General features: G+C 39.1%; 1 protein-coding gene across 2 annotated transcripts in view; it reads left to right on the forward strand.

The window, feature by feature from the left end:
- Window positions 1-6,023: 6,023 nt before the first annotated feature.
- The window catches only part of cpm (carboxypeptidase M), a 32,063-nt gene continuing 21,479 nt past the window's right edge, over window positions 6,024-16,607 (forward strand). For both annotated transcript variants that reach the window (XM_071501663.1, XM_071501664.1), the window contains exons 1-3: window positions 6,024-6,215; window positions 8,603-8,779; window positions 12,116-12,213. In XM_071501663.1, coding sequence (XP_071357764.1) covers window positions 8,617-8,779; window positions 12,116-12,213 — 261 coding nt within the window. In that variant the 5' untranslated portion in view covers window positions 6,024-6,215; window positions 8,603-8,616. The remainder of the gene's footprint in view (window positions 6,216-8,602; window positions 8,780-12,115; window positions 12,214-16,607) is intronic.

Raw genomic sequence — 16,607 nt, forward strand, 5'->3', positions numbered from 1 at the left:
CCTTTAAACTCAAGAAATGTTTTATTTGTATCTTTACTACAAAGAACATTGTGTTTAACTGTATGATGGCTGGAAAGTTTGGTGAATGCATCACTCTGTGAAGGTGAGGTATAGAGTGCTGCAGGGGTGGTGTATTTTTGTAGCAGTGGACGTTAGCATCACCCTGGTTGCCTTGACAAAAAGCCAATGGGATTTTTACATTGGCTTTGGGATTAGTGCAGGAAATAAGCTCTGTGACAAACAGAGCAAAGTTTATGATTGTTTAATATTTCGTTCAGCAGGATAATCTTCACAAATCAACACTACTAATATGAACTGTGAAGCCTAAATACGATTACCAGAAGTAAAAGGCCGTTGTTAGGCTGTAAACGAACTACACCACGGTCACATGACTTCAATGTCAACATCACTAAACTTTCAACTTGTAGTTTGATTTAGCTCTGAGTTACTCTATGAATTCCTTTCCTCTAAGTTTGCAGAGCATGAGTATAAACACATGGAGGCTGTGAAGGTGGACAGGTTGTTTTATTGTTGGGTCAATCCAGTATTTAAGATCAGTTCTGTCAGTGTGGTTGACGAGTCATGTTTCAGAAAGAGATTTGATTATTTTGTCAAGCAGAAAGAGACAGAGAGACACAGACTTTGGAAGTCAGACAGAGAGAAAGAAGACAGAGACAGGTTGTGAGACAGACAGACCTCCACAGAGAGTTAATCTGTTTGAGATAAGACCCTCTAAGTCTTTGAGCAGCGGAGGAAATCTGAAATCCAGACCATCATATTTCCATAATCTGCCTCATATCCCATCCAACCAGCCCTGAGACACTCATCTCCATTTCCAATCATGCACCTGTCCTGTGATACATTACCATAATCCGTCAAGCTTGCAGAGACTTTCAGCTGTAGTTTTGTAGGAATGCACACTGCGAGTTGCAGCTGGTGTTACTGTGACATTTCTCCTCATCCAACCTCACCCAAACAGCGACAGTCCCACTACACACACACAAAGCTTTGGCTTTCATCACAAGATCAAGAGTGGTGCTCAGCATGGAGGGTACACTCTAAGACTTTTTACTGCAAATTTACAGTAATTTACTGGCAGTAGCTTCACCCATAAGACACTGTATTTTTTACAGTTTCTTACTGTATTTTAGTATTACAGTAAATCACTGCAAATACAGTGCAGTTCTTTACTGTATTCTGTATTCTGAATTTACAACACTGTTCACAGTTTTGTCAGTAAATTACTGTAACTTTACAGTATGTTACTATGGTACAGTTACTACTACTACTACTACTACTACTAATAATAATAATAATAATAATAATAATAATAGTAATACACAAATTAAAGAGAAGGGACAACATTCATTTTTAAATATTTATTGAAATAAAAACATGACAATTTTTAATTCAAATAGCAGAACAATATTGAGTGAGTGAGTGAGTGAATGTGTGTGTGTGTGTGTGTGTGTGTGTGTGTGTGTGTGTGAAAGATCAAACAAAGTCCCACTTGAAGTCACTGAGCTTCTTGATGAGTGTAAACATGCGGATTCCCTGATGTTTTCTCTTTCACTATGTTTCTGCTCGTCTTGCTCTGCGCCTTCTCATGTCTCTGCTTTTGTGCCACTGAGGATTAATATCAGTGCAGGATCTGAAAAACAATGTAGAACAAAATAAATATTCATCTTGAAATATCTCTCACAAAAACATTTTTTGAGTTCTTGATAAATGGGATGAAAATGTAAACACCACAAGGAATCTTTGGTCACAGTTTCTATGTGAAGAAGAAACTGTCACACCCTCTTTAATGTTCCGCTTTTACGTGTCACACCTTGCAGAAAAATCCCAATGACAGTTGGTCATTAACAAAGATAACAAAGAAGTATCTGCGCAATGGTTTGGTCCAAACAGCACAACAGTTAATTTAATGTCTGAATCAAGTCTTGGCTGACTCACTGCCTCACTACATTAGTTCAGTTAAATTATCTTTCAGCAAAAGCAACAGTGTTGTTTAATCTTATTGTAAACTGAGACAAAATACTGAAATGCTCATTTTAGCTTCAGCTGAAAAACTGCATGAAGCTTTCCAATGACTAACACTGTCCTAAAGGGCAGAAAATTCAACTGGAGAAAGTCTCACACTGATTGTTTTACTTCCTTGACAGGGATAATTTTCTGACATTCGCTAACATTTTGACACTTTGAGGCAGAATAAAAACGGTGACAAACCTTACTCAGTGGAGGTCGCCTTATCAGTGCAGCTCTGGACATCAGTGACAAAAGGCTGAGCAGGCTGTAGTGAGGCTGTGTCTATGTGGTGACAGACACTGGTTGGTGAATGTGCTCCAAGCGTGAAATCCAGAAAAATAAAATCCAAGCTGCAAAAACAGCCCAAACTTGCAAGAGCTTGTTATGTCGGTTAATTTTTTAATCTTAGCTCCATCTTTTTTTTTCACCTTCCCAAGATGCTCAGCTGTTCACAGTAAAGTTTACAGTAAATTACTGTAGATAGTGGGTTTCTTTTTCTCCCAGATTGCATTGCAGTTTACATGATGGCACTGTATGACGCTAATACAGCAGAATATTGTTCAGATTTCACTGTAAGTTTACATCAAAGGTTTACAGTGTAGTCTTTCTGAAACCAAAAACCACAGTAACAAAAGCCTAATGGATTAAAAATGAGTCAGATGGGAACTTTAACAAGTTGGCCAGACACAGCATTTTCATCAGACTCTGTAGCTCATAAACTAACGTGAGATCTATGGTTATCATTTCAGATTTCAGTTGTGTTAAGCAATGAGAAGCTGCTATTTTCTGAAATCAAGGACCCATTATTTCTAAAATTGCTCATCTTTAATGGTGATGTAATATCAATGTGAACTACATGTGCCGTGCACAGATGGTAAACTTGACATGCATAGTAATGATAGATGAGGGGGGCAGCGTATAGCAAATGGTCCCCCACATTATTTTTGTATGCCTCGTATGCCATTGACTTTTCCTCTGGCATCACCATCAGGTTGCCACAACAAGGCTGCCTAGAACCGCTGCAGTGGCCATAAACCTTTTCAAGGCCCTCTACAACTTTTCCAGACTCCTGCACCTCCTCAAGGACCCCCTTACCCAACTGAGACAAATTATTTCCGTATACTGCAATAAAAGTTTATAGAGAATCTCTTTTTTTTCAGGTTTCAGTGAAAATGGGTGAATCAGCATTACCATGTTTTGCTAAATGAGGTTTCAATTACACAGAGATAGATCAGTGCATCAGTGATGTTGTACCTGTCACTCATCACTCCAGCTTCATTAACTTCCTGTTTCTGAACCTCGTCTCCCATCTCCTTGACTGTGTCTCTTTAAATTAGCTGTCAATCAGCCAGCCAGAACCCCAAGCCACAATTACTCTGACATTATTACCTCAATGTACAAGATGAAGGATAAAAAACACTTTCAGTACTGTTTCATACTTTAATGCAAGCATAAGCTGAAAACACTGAAAACTACACCTGACTCTAAGTGACGGAAACATCAGAATACTAATTTCAATTATGTTTCAATTTTTTAGGTTAATGTTCTGCACAGTTTTGTACTAACGAAAGATGATAAAAGAACTTTTCTTATGGTCAGCAAAACTATTTTTCTGAGGATTTATGTATAGATTTTATTTTTCCCAGTTCTTCCCACCTCCAGCTGCACTGTGTGCCAAAAAAAGCTTTCATCCTCCTCAAGGACCAGTTCGACCACTTAAACCTCTTATTTGTTAAAACTACAACCTCTTCAAGGAAACCTGGAACCTCCTCAAGCACCCAATGACATTGCAAATTCTTCAAGGACCACAGTAAGATCATTAGGGACCACTGCAGTCTAGTCATGATTCAATTTCCTCAAGCACCTATAAACCTTTCAAATGACATCTACAACCTATTCAACAGCCATGGGAACCCTCACAAATACCCCAACAAATGTTTTTCAGTCCCCCTGTTACATTTCAAGGTTCCCAAACAACCTCCTCAAGATGGACAATGCCTGCCTTGTCCCTTACTTTGCAAGGACACACTAGGTACTCCTCAATAACCCCGACAGCCTCTTTAAGGATGCCTAAAACCTTCTTAAAAACTCATATAATCTCTTCAAGGACTAGAATGTCAAAATGACACCCAAAACCTCCTCCAGAACTCCCACAAACTAATCAAGGACATTACAACCTCCTTAAGGACCGCTTGATCCCCACATGTACCATAGAATCTTTCTGAGAACCCATTTTAATTCCCAGATCCCAGAACCTCCTCAAGAACCAGAACCAAGAACTTATTTATATCTATCTGCTACTACTTCTTCTTCTACAGTCACTAAGTAGAAGTACATATTTATCTGTGTTTTAAATTTCTGTAGCTTTAAAATAACGATTATTTTTTAGATTTTCATTTGGGTTGTGATGAAATTTGTTATGTTGTAGTTTAGAGCTGCAGCCAGGAGATGGCGCCAAAACACCATAAAACCAACCTGGTGTCACTGAAGCCTTCTGTCTATTTTCAGCTGTTTTCTTCAGTGAAAGACACTTTTGTCAGAGTGCGACCTCTTCCCTCCACCATGGACTCAGTCTTACTAAAAACTAAACATAAATCATCTCTTTACATTAAAATTCTGGATCCCAACATTTACCAGCAGAAGATGTACATATACAACAAATTATTTGCCTTTCAAAATTAATGACAGAACAAGAAATTGCAGTAACCAAACATCAAAATACAAAAAAAATATTTAAAATTATTACATTTTAAATTTCTTATCATTTAAAATATTGAAACAATGCTGACAAGTATTAAAAACTTCAAAGTAAAAATAATGCAGAAAAACTTAAATAAAGGCAGTTATATCAAAAATTGACATCAGTACCATTAATGCAATGTAATAAATAGGCACAATGTTGTACATTCATGGGAATAAAAGCTTTCAATTTTCCATGTTTATTTCAGTATCTTTCAAATTACTTTTTCCAAGGTAGAGGTTTAGTTTTGATGCATTCCTATTTGCCCCAGTGTCTTTTTTTCATGATGCCACTAGGGGGCACTAAAGTAGAGTTTTTCAATGTCCACACAAACTTTCTACAAATTAGTTGGTTTTAACTATGAACGCTACTATATGCTATTTTTTTTATATTAAGATGAAGACTGAATCCTCAATAGACCAAAGTGAAGTTCTTATGTTAATCCTTCTCTGTCTGTCTTTAAATTCAAGGTTTAGGACTTTAAACAGTTAATTTACATCCAGCATCTACAAACACTACTACCTCCTTACTCAAGGACCTTCACCGTTTCAATGACTCCAACATCTTCTCCAGTGACCCCAACAACCTGTTCAAGATCCCTAACCTCCTTAAGGACTCTGACCCTTTCTTGGTACCCTACAACCTCCTCCAGGACTCCTACAGCCTTGAGGACCCCTACAACCCCCTTAACAATCGATACAACCTCCTGAAGGACTAAAATGTCCTCCAGAACTCCTACTACCCCTACATACTGAAAGACCCTACAGCTTCAAGGGCCCTTAAAACTCATTATGGAACTCTACAACTTCCTCAAGAACTCTTACAACATCTCCTCAAAAGGTACCACAACCTCTTCAAGGATTCCCGCAACATCCTCAAGTCTAAAACATTCTCCAGGACACGAACAATAGCATCGTACATTTTCTTGGAAGTCTTCAACCTTTTTAAAGACACATATGACCCATTCAAGACCCTCGCGACCTCCTCAAAGGCCTCTGCAACCAAAAGATTTTATATAAATGATACATATTCTCATCACATTTACCTTGGATCAATATTCCGCATTCTAATGAGACATAAATGAACTAAAGCACACATTTGTTCAGAATAAGGGCCTTTTCTGTCTAAACTGAATGAATCATCACTCTGTTTCATTCATAAACCTGTTGAATGTGTGTGTTTGCCCCAACACACACACACACACACACACACACACACACACACACACACACACACACACACACACTTCTCTAAGCTCCGCCCCTCCCGCAGGCAGACAGGGAGACCCGCTGATGAATAAGTAACATTCATTCAAAGAAGCGACAGACAGACACAGGCTCCTCTTTAAACTGTCTCTCCTGTGCGGGAGCGGGAGTCTCTCTCTCTGCCGGTGTTGCTCGGTGTTGTTCGGATAAGCTTCGGATAAGGACCCGGCGGACCCGGACAGGTAAGACCTCTGACGGTCCGCACTGATCGCAGCGTCTGATAGAGGCTGATATTGATCAGCGATCAGCGCTTCTGATTGGAAAATACTCTGATAAGATCTGTAACTGACTGGGTTCCTCAGTGATTTACTATAGAATCACTTAATCATCTGTTAGACTTGCTACATCATCAGTGTGTATATTAAAGACATGGTTGTCTGAGTTGTGATCAGACAGGACTTTCCTATATATGAGTTGGTTTTTCAATAGAAAAGTTTTTTGTTTTGTTTTTTAACATTCCTATCTATATAATTTTATTGTTTATGGTTTATATATTGTATATGAACTGACCCTATTTGCTTCACTAGCTTTTTATAATTTATCTCTAAAACCAACTGAACCTTGATTAACTGAACACAGAATGAAGTTAAACTGAGCTCAAGATCAACTTAGTCAAACTCAGCTTAACTGAACCAGACAGGACTTTATTGTAGGCTTTATGCTACAAAGCCCATTCTGCAGTATTTACCAAATATCTCTGTTGTATAGGTTTTAGATTATTTCTTTGACTAGCTTTCATAAAACATTCTTAAAGGACCTATGTGTAAGTTTTGCTGTAGCTAAATAGCCAATGTTATCATCAACAGCTGTTTGCCTATCAGGCTAGTCTGGCAAGTTCATTGTCAAACTTCATTCCACCTGCCAAGAGCTCTCTCCAGTGGTGGCAAGCAACACCCAAAGACTCTTAATTCTAATTATTACTATAAATTAGCATGCTAACCAGATAGCCCTGCCCCGTCTTGTAGTGAGCCACTGTAGCGTCAAGTCTGCCCTCAGTTCTGCATGAGAGGATGAAGAAGTAGTGCTGATCAGTGGGCTTACTCTAACCTGTTGTCTTGTAAACGCAACAATGGCTGAAGCTCTCAGCAAAGCGACCGGTTTGTAGTTCCGACCTGCAACCTCGACTATATTTAAAAGAAATGAAGTAACATAAGCAAAATACAATCAGCTATAAAACAACCTAAACTAAAGCTCCAAATGTGTACTGTGACGTAAAATATCAAAACAGCTTAAAAGGCTGATGATGGTAACAACATATTTTGAAGTCACTTGGCCGTCAGGGAAATACATCAAGGTAACATCACTTACGTTGGTTCAACTTTAATTTTAGAACTATTATTGACCCACTACTGGATGTCTTGGGAGGATGTTCAGATAATAATAATACAGCTTGTATGTTTACTCAGTAGTTTCACTCTGTAAAACAGTCTGACTGAGACATAGCCCAGTGAACACAATGAAATTAATCGATGATTAATCAAAGGTAAAATGAGGAGCAAATATAACCCGTGCAAATTAGTTCACCCAATATAAAATGAAATAAACCCACAAAATTAGACTCTGCTAAAATATTACATTAGGTAACACAAAAATTAACTTAAACAAACAAATGTAACTAAACTAACGACCCAGCTTGGTTCAAGGAAATGCAGTGAAGGGTTATTAAAAGACACTGATCCACAACTTAATAGACAGTGACAGTAACCTGTTTGTAAACTCATCTAACCACCACCGGAGGCTGACAGCGTTCCAGAGGGGATGTACAGACAAAGCTGTAATTACAGCTTAAATTCCAGAACAGACGCGTCCAGTCAGTCAGCACAACTCAGGACATACAGCATGTAGAGTACAAGGGTTCACTTACTGTCTGATGAAACATCCAAATATACGATGTAAATCACATTAGAACAGAAAAATTACAGGAAATTTGTTGTACATTATTTTTCTGTTAATTGACTAATTGTTACAGTTCTAGTAAGTGCAACAATTAGTCTGCTGTAAATTTAACATCTGAAAATAATTTTTCAAGATATTCAACTATGGAAACTTATTGCATTCACCAAAGGAAAAAAAATGCAAAAGGTCCCATAATTACAAAAAAAGATCTCATGATTAGGAGATGTAACTGATGATATTCTATTTATTATCACATAAAACAAAGAAAAGCAACAAATTTTTACAATTGTAAATTGAAGCAGGAAATGTCTCGCAAATAAAAAGAAAATGTTTCGTCCAATATGCAACATTTCCTTCTTTGGATATCTTGTTTTATACATTTTGAGGGCCACTAATAAGAAAATCTGTCAGTAACAATAAAAGTTGTTGACATCTAATGTTTGATGGCAAGTAGACATTTCTGTAATGAGTGCAGAAAACCGAAGTCAGCAGGTTTTATTGGAAGGTATAGCTGTATGTCGTCAGCATAAAAAAACGTGATACGAACTTCAACTTAATTTTGTTTTTTTAATCATATATTTCTATTCCCACGTTAACCTCAAGAAGCTTCATCATCACACCCGTTGTTATTGTTATTTTAAACCTGTTGACTTTTTATTTTCTCCTCCTACAGGTCACTCTGCAGTGATGTCATCACTCCTCCTCCTCTTCCCCTTCCTCATCCTCACCCCAGTCTCCATGCTGGATTTTCGTTACCACAACAACCATGAGATCGAGCAGTACCTCCTCCAGATCAACGCCTCCAACCCTGACATCACACACCTGTACAGCATCGGGAAGTCCGTCAAAGGTAACAACTACTGCAACTTACAGTTATTTCCCTTATTGATTAATCTTTCTTTGATTAATCAATTCATTGTTTTGTTTATAACATGCAGTGTAAAAATATCCATCTCAGTTTCTCAGAGTCAGAGTCAGTCCAGAACCCAAAAATATTCCATGTACAATAATGTAAAACAAAGAATCTTCATGTTTGAAGCGCTGTTAACAATTCATCAATTATTAGAAAAACCCAAAATTACATTTCTTCATTTGTTGTGCTCTTTGCTGTCCCCACACTGCAACACAACCAAATAGATAAATGCAGTGTTTTGATTTAGTTTTATCCATTTGTATGTGTTTTCTGAAGCCACAGTGTGTTGAGCTCCTTCAGACAGTGCAGTCTTCAGCTGAAGAACCTCCACTCTGTAACACCGACATAAAATCACAGCTGGACTAAAAAGCCATAATAGAAATATCAAAATACTCAAAGAAACCAAATCCTGCAAGGTTGGATGGTGGGTCCGGGTGGGCGGGGCTTGGGGCATGGCTGAGGGTGGTGACTGCTTTGTTGTGACATCACAAAGTTCCAGAAGTCCTGACGGCTGGTTTTAAGGCTCAGTTTCTGAATACAGGCTGTGTGCATTTCTCTGTGGACTGAGGCTTTGATACTTTCACAGTATTAATATAGAACCTAGACCTGCTTTATAATCACCAACACATGGACATCTACCTTTAGACTGTGTGGAGCTTTAAAGATTTTCAAACCAGGACCTTCAGTATTTGGATCCAGTAGCTTGTAAGAAAATAAGGAGTGTTTTGTAGTAGATTTTGTAGTCTGCAGCTGTTATTTCAGTGACAGATACATATTTCATCAACATATTTGTAAATAGAAGTATCAGTCACTATAGCAACCATGAAGCTGACCCAGTGTGTGTCTGTTGGTGTCTGTGTGATCCTTTGACAGGACCACAAACTGAGGTTAATTTACTCTGGGACGGCTTAATCTGGCTAGTCACACACACACCCCCACACACACACACACACAGAGCTAATCTGAGCTAATCTAGGACACCAGCTGGCCTGCATCCAAACTGTGTGTGTGTGTGTGTGTGTGTGTTACCTTGTCTGTCTAAAGCTAGCTAGTGTTTCTCTTACATGATGACTCTGTCACAGTTTATGGTAGGTAACTGCTGTGTGTGTGTATGTGTGTGTGTGTGCGTGTGCGTGTGTGTGTGTGTTACAGACTTGCTGAGGCTTGCGCAGCTTCATCCACTCATCTGCAGCACTGACACAGTTACCTGCAGCTGTGAACATGGAAACTTTTGCTTCAGTGAAAATAAAACTCCTGCTGTAAAAAGCCTTTAAACTTTCACGATCTGATTAAAGTGGATGTAAATCTGATGTAAATCTGATGTAAATGTTCTTCCTGATTTTACAAACATTCTCCTTCACTACCACACACACATTCTCTCTCAGTGGTTTGGGTTTGTGAGGATGATGTTGCTGCGTGATTGTAGTGGTGAGTGATTGCACGGTTTCTGCTGAGAACACGTCATGAACACCACATTGGTGAGTCACAATCTTGGTAAATACTAGCTTCAGTGAAGGTGTAACACTGCTCAGGAGAAACTTTTTTTAACCATTTCTTGAAGGAATTTCCAGAAACCTCTAAATATTCTGTCCACAGCATGATAGAAAAGATTTTCACCCATCTTTGTTTCCTGATCCAAACAAAGCACCTCCTCAATACATGTGACAAGAATCAAAATTAAAAACTTTATAACTTTATCACCTCTCTCTGCACGTGAATTGCCTTTTGGACCTTAGCTGATTTGCTAATGTTGACATGAAGCCTGATAACTGAAGCGCGTCAACATTGCCAGCTACTTTTCATACTAATCTCTCCAGGATCGCCATAAAAATCTAAAATATGTAACATTATACAAAATGAACAATTTATTGATAAGAATAAAACATTTTTCGAATGTAGTAAACATAGACTTCATGGTATCATACCAATGCATAACGAATATAACATGTTGGCCGGGTCCAGATTTGAGTCCAGACTTTGAGAATCGTTGCTGTATATTGATGTTTTACTTGCTGTTATTTTTAATTTTTATACAAGAGCAGCACTTTTTCTGCAGATATTCGAGGTCCCCACAGGATCAGTTCTCTTGATCCTCTGATGATTTTAGTGTTGCTGTGTCTCAAATCAGATGCTTCAGTCACAACAAATGCACACACTGTACTTACTGGTGGAGTGGGTGAATTTCAACAGGGTAGTGTTGTCCCAAGTCAAACCCTGCCGTTGCACACTCGCTGGACGTGACAATGTTTACTTGACTTCAGAATTTCCTGAAGAATTTCCTGCGTGTTCCCCATGTGTCATGCAACGTGGAAATTAGGGCTCCGAGGTGTCCTCCTCCTTCTGATGCTGTTTTCAGTTTGAAAATACGTTGGTGGTCCGTCCACTTCCGTACGTAGCCAAGATGGCGACCGTTGAGGGTGAGAAGTGTCCGTTGTCTTTCACTCAGTTTTTTGGACCATCCAACGAACTGAGACACGGCCTGTCTCTGGTGAACTGTTGGATGGACTTTGATGCAATTTGGTTCAGACATTCATGGTCCCCACAGGATGAATTGTTGTTGATAACTTGTCATCATCAGGTTGTTAATGACCAAATATCTGCAAAATTAGCGACTTTCCCAAACCTTGAAATACCAAACCCTGATCTGTCCCTTCACTGTAGCAGTGTGGCTTCATGAAAGTCATTTTTAACACCTTATCTGTAGCATATCTCCTAACAACTAATTCAGGAAACACCATGGTTCGTATCACAGGGGAGGAAATAACCTATATGGTCGTTTAGGGTGGAGGACTTGTAAACATTATACCTGCTGAGCATCAGGCAGACGTCGCACTGGTGGAGACTGAATCAAAACAGCAACGTTCAGGTTGTGAAACCAAAACAATGACAATGAAATGCTTCGTAGCACGTTGGTATGGTTGGTAGATAATAATCCTAATTGTGGGTTTGTCTCGACGTGCAGCACTTTTCACATCACACATGGCAATTTTACCCATGATTCATAGAAAAATTACTGATGGGTGCAGCTTTAAGATCTGTTACATCTTAATGTTTAGCATCACTGGAGCATTTTTCCAAACCAGCGAAGTCTTAGGCGTCAGTTCAGAGGTTAATTATATTAACTCCAGTTAATTCAGTGTCAAGCAGAGTCTTTTGCTCACTATGAAACATTTCAGCAAAATATTTTCCTCAGTAGATTTCTGAACAAACAAATGAGTTGCACAAAATGTAAATTTTATGAATGAATAGAACTGAGTTTACTCTCTGCCTCAGGTCAGCAGCTGTGGGTGTTGGCTCTGGGTCTCAGTCCTCGGCGTCACACCGTTGGCATCCCGGAGTTCAAATATGTGGCTAACATGCATGGAAACGAGGTGAGATACACACACACACACACACACACACACACACACACACGGTCGGACCCCTCCCTGTTGACAGGAAGCAGGAATAAAGAGAGACTAAAGAGATCAACATAAGCCATTCAGAGTCAGACACACTCCATACATACTTTTGTGTTCAGATGAGGGACTCTGTGTGTGTGTGTGTGTGTGTGTGTGTGTGTGTGTGTGTGTGTGGTGACCTGTATTATCCTCAGATGGAAACAGACAGTGCAGTGAGTCAACATTAAAACATTAGGCAACAATATAAAACGAACCCATGGATCCATGAATTCAACAGAAACAACAGCAGCAGTAACCGACAGCTACACCTGTCGCAGCGGGGAAAATAGATCTCATTCTCAGGTGTGCTACACCTGTACAAGCAGTGCCTCAGCTCTACTTTTGTCGTCGTTCAAATTAGCACATTTTATTTTGCTAACATGCTAAACTAAGACAGTTAGCATGATCAAATCAGCACTGTGCCTTAATGCAGCCCCACAGAGCTGCTAGCACGGCTGCAGACGAGCAGCTTTGTTTCTAACAAGTTCAGTCAGATCAACTCACATGGTTTTATTAACCCTTTAAGGAAAACCTCGAGACTTTGTGTGTTATCTTAAGAGAATTTTTAAAAGGGAATGTATTGTTGTTGTTTTTTATTCACGGTTTGCTGGACGCTAAATAGAAACACAATGATGAAGAAGGTCGTACATCCAAACTCAACTACAGAACATTACATCATCGAGCACATCAGTGGTGAAATAACCACAAGTGACTGTGATGAGTGAATAGTGTGCTGACTAACTGGGGTTTGGTTGGCGTCGATGAGGGGTTACAGTGGGTGGGTGTGACAGTGTACAGTAAACATCTCAGGCTACACTTAGAAATATTGTAAGATTTAAAGGGATATTCAAAATTAGTAAATCTGTGTATAATCACCCGAAACAAAGTGTTGTTGTGCTTTCGTTAGTTTCGAATAAGCCCTTCATATCTACACAGGAGGTGGGTCCTCTTCCACGGAGTCCGTCGTGTTTCTACAGTGGCCCAGAGTGGACAAACCAAACACTGGCTCTAGAGAAGGGCTCTCACTATTTTATGTTACCTGAAGGCCACTGTAGTTTCTCCTACACGCTTATAAAGGGAGGGGTGGGGGGAAGGGTATTCAGGTGGTTGCAACCTCACCACCAGATGTCACTAAATCCTACACACGGGTCCTTTAATCAATCACAAAAAATACATTTATCTTAGGTCTATTAAATTTCATAAAGTGAAAAGTTTTGATTTTAATGTGTGGCCTAATCTGTGTTAAATAAGTGCAGGGTCACTAAAAACCTGAGGAATGAAGGAATGAGAAACATTTGTGCATTTAAGGGTTAAAATGTGAGTTTGAACACTTGATGTTTGGTGTCAAAGCTCTGAACTGGTCACTTCCTGTCGCACTTTAGATGAGGGATTGAGGAGGGATGATAACGAGTGAAGCTGCATTAGATGCAGATCCTGACACCAACTTTATTCTGTCTTCGAGACGACTGTGGGAGACTTTTTTTTTTCTATGGCACGGAGATCTGCTCTGCTGCAGTCAGCAGATCCTGCAGGAGTTAGGTTATCATTGTGGGAAAATCAGTGACAGAACTAAGCAGCAAACAGAAAAGTTTGGTTGAAGATGTTAAAACTGCAAATATAGAGTTTAATCAAATCAGAACAATGAATTTATATTATGGCTCATTTTCTGCAAAACTACCGTTTGACACCATGAAATCAATTTTATATAATGAAACTACAATATAATCATGTAAAGTAAAGAAGACAAAATAAATGTGGATAAATCTCCATTTAAAACAGTGTAAAGGAAACTAAGGACCCCTGACCAGCATCTGGTTGCCACGGTTACGCCCAACGCTTGATCACACTGCATGTGTGTGAAAGTCAATGGAAATGTCCTTAAATAGACAAGTCACGCCTGGACACACACACACACACACAGTCTCACACACAGTCAGCAAACAGAGTCAGTGGAGTGTGTCGGTTCAGAGGAAACTTCCAGAAAAAGGCCTTTTCACTGCATCCACACACACACACACACACACACACACACAAACACAAACACACACACACACACACACACACACACACACACACACACACACAAACACACACACACACACTCTAACAGCAGGAATGTAGCCTCAGTGGAAAAGTTGAAAAGGTGTCGTGTAGAGATCATTGTCTGCTGTGTGTGTTTGTGAGAGCAGTTCCCAGAAAATAACTTTCTTTCTGTGTGACTGAGTTTATTTCCCGTGACACTGACCAACAGACTTCATTACCTTGTTTATTCTGAGAAGATGAACAAACTGTCACCTGGTCTGAGTTGTGACAACAGGTGAAGCATGTATCTATTTTACCTTCTACCTACCTGTCAGGGAAATGTGCTATAGGGGGAGTTGGTGGGAGGGTATGTGGAAAGATTGTGAAGTAGCTCATCCAAAAATATCCAAAAATAAAAGTTATAATTTGATTAAAATGAACATAATTTGCATCAGCTGTAATATAGAATTATGTTTTGTGACAGAGTGAAAACTAAAGAAACTTCTTTAACTTATCCAGCTAAAAATATTAGATAAATTATTGAAATATAAAAAAAGTAATGAATAGTTTAATTAATTAGCTAAAAGTAATGACTTAATGGCAGAAATACTCAAAGTAGCCCAGTGGTTAAACGGTTATAATAATATGTAAAAGTAAGGAATAAATGGTTGAAATCATTATGTAACAGTTATTGATGTATGGTTAAAATGGTTAAAAAATTGATAAACAGCTGGTTGAAACAGCTAAAAGTGAATGATAAATGGATCAAAAACAGTGAGCTTAACAGTTACAGAGGCTAAAGTGGAAACAGTGGCTGAAACATCCAGCCGCCGCTTCTCCAAGTGGTTGTCAGGAAAATGCAAATTTAACCAAATGACCCAAATGTTGACATTTCAGTTGTATGAAAACATTATTCTGGGCGAACAATATCCTCTTGACTCCAGCAAACAGTGTTAAATAAATACAGATGAACACATCTGGAAAGATTACTAACATAAAAGCTTAGTAATGTTGAAGCTGGAAATATAAAGTTCATCCTCAAGACGTGTTTAACTTCAGAAGGGTTCATCCTCTGGGGAGTGTCCTCAGTACTCTTATGAATATCTGGCCGGTTCATGCAAACTATCACTGAAAGCAGCTTTAAGAGTAAATGTATTTCCACAACATTTTTGCTGTCTGTGTGTGAACACTACAAACAGCCAGTTCATCATTAAGTTTTGTTATGAGCAACGCTAAAGATTAACGTTGAGTGTCTGTTTTGTTATAACTGGTCAAGTCCTTTATTCAAATGTAACGTAACTTATATTGCTGCTAAGAATCAATAGCAGTCTGATCTGAATAGATTCAGTTTGTTCTCATATTTTTTGGTCAGTTTCCATAAAGTTTTGTACAAATATTCACAATCCCCACAGGATAAATCCTGCTGACTTTGGTGATCCCTCAATTTTTTTCTTCAAGATAAGTTTTCACTTATCTTGGGAAATCTCAACTGGACATCTACTGGATGGAAGGGCATAACTAGATGTGCAGATCTTCATGGTTCCCAGAGGATTAATCCTTTTTATTGCATATATGGTTTATACATCCTGGCCTGTGGTGGGAAGCTGATGTTTGGCTAAGGTTGAGACACAGGAAGCAAACAGCATCCACAGCAGGACAGAGAATCGAACCCTCAGAGAGAGGACAGAGGTCTCCGTCATCAGTGCTCAGAGCAAAAATGTACAAGCGCTCGTCTCGTTTTGACAGAGCGTCGTAGAGTCAGCGCAGTGGCAGGAATGCAGTTTGTCTCGATGTTTGTGTTAGAGTTATGTCCCAATATCACTGATCCTGGGTATGTTCAACAGACGTCTCTCAGCAGCTTTAATCTCTCACTAATTTAAATGTAAACAGAGACACAGCTCACTTGTTTCACTCATTAACCACAGTCAGTCTGCTGCCTTTGACCTTTCCGTAACCTGCTCATGTCAACAACTGCTCCTCCAGCACACTTAGACTCACACAGAAGCCTGTTGTAGCTCTATTTATCACATATTTCCAGCCAGGCCAACAGCACAGCAGCACTGAAGATGGAACTGTCCGTCATTCAGCCGGTCCTCTGCTTTTATCTTTCTTCAAATTTGGCTCAAAGGTCAAAGGTCAAAGTCACTGTGACCTCACAAAACAAGTTTTTTGCCTCTTGAATGCGATGTCTCCAGACTGCCTGAAGGGACTTTCTTCAGATTTGGCACAAACATTCGCTCAAGGAGGAGCTGACTGTAACTCACAAATTCATCTGCTAATCATGACACAATTTAAGTGATAAC

This window comes from Trachinotus anak, unplaced genomic scaffold (assembly GCF_046630095.1).
Source record: "Trachinotus anak isolate AG129_WGS33_773 ecotype Australia unplaced genomic scaffold, CSIRO_AGI_Tana_v1 ptg000018l, whole genome shotgun sequence".
NCBI classification, from domain to species: domain Eukaryota; kingdom Metazoa; phylum Chordata; class Actinopteri; order Carangiformes; family Carangidae; genus Trachinotus; species Trachinotus anak.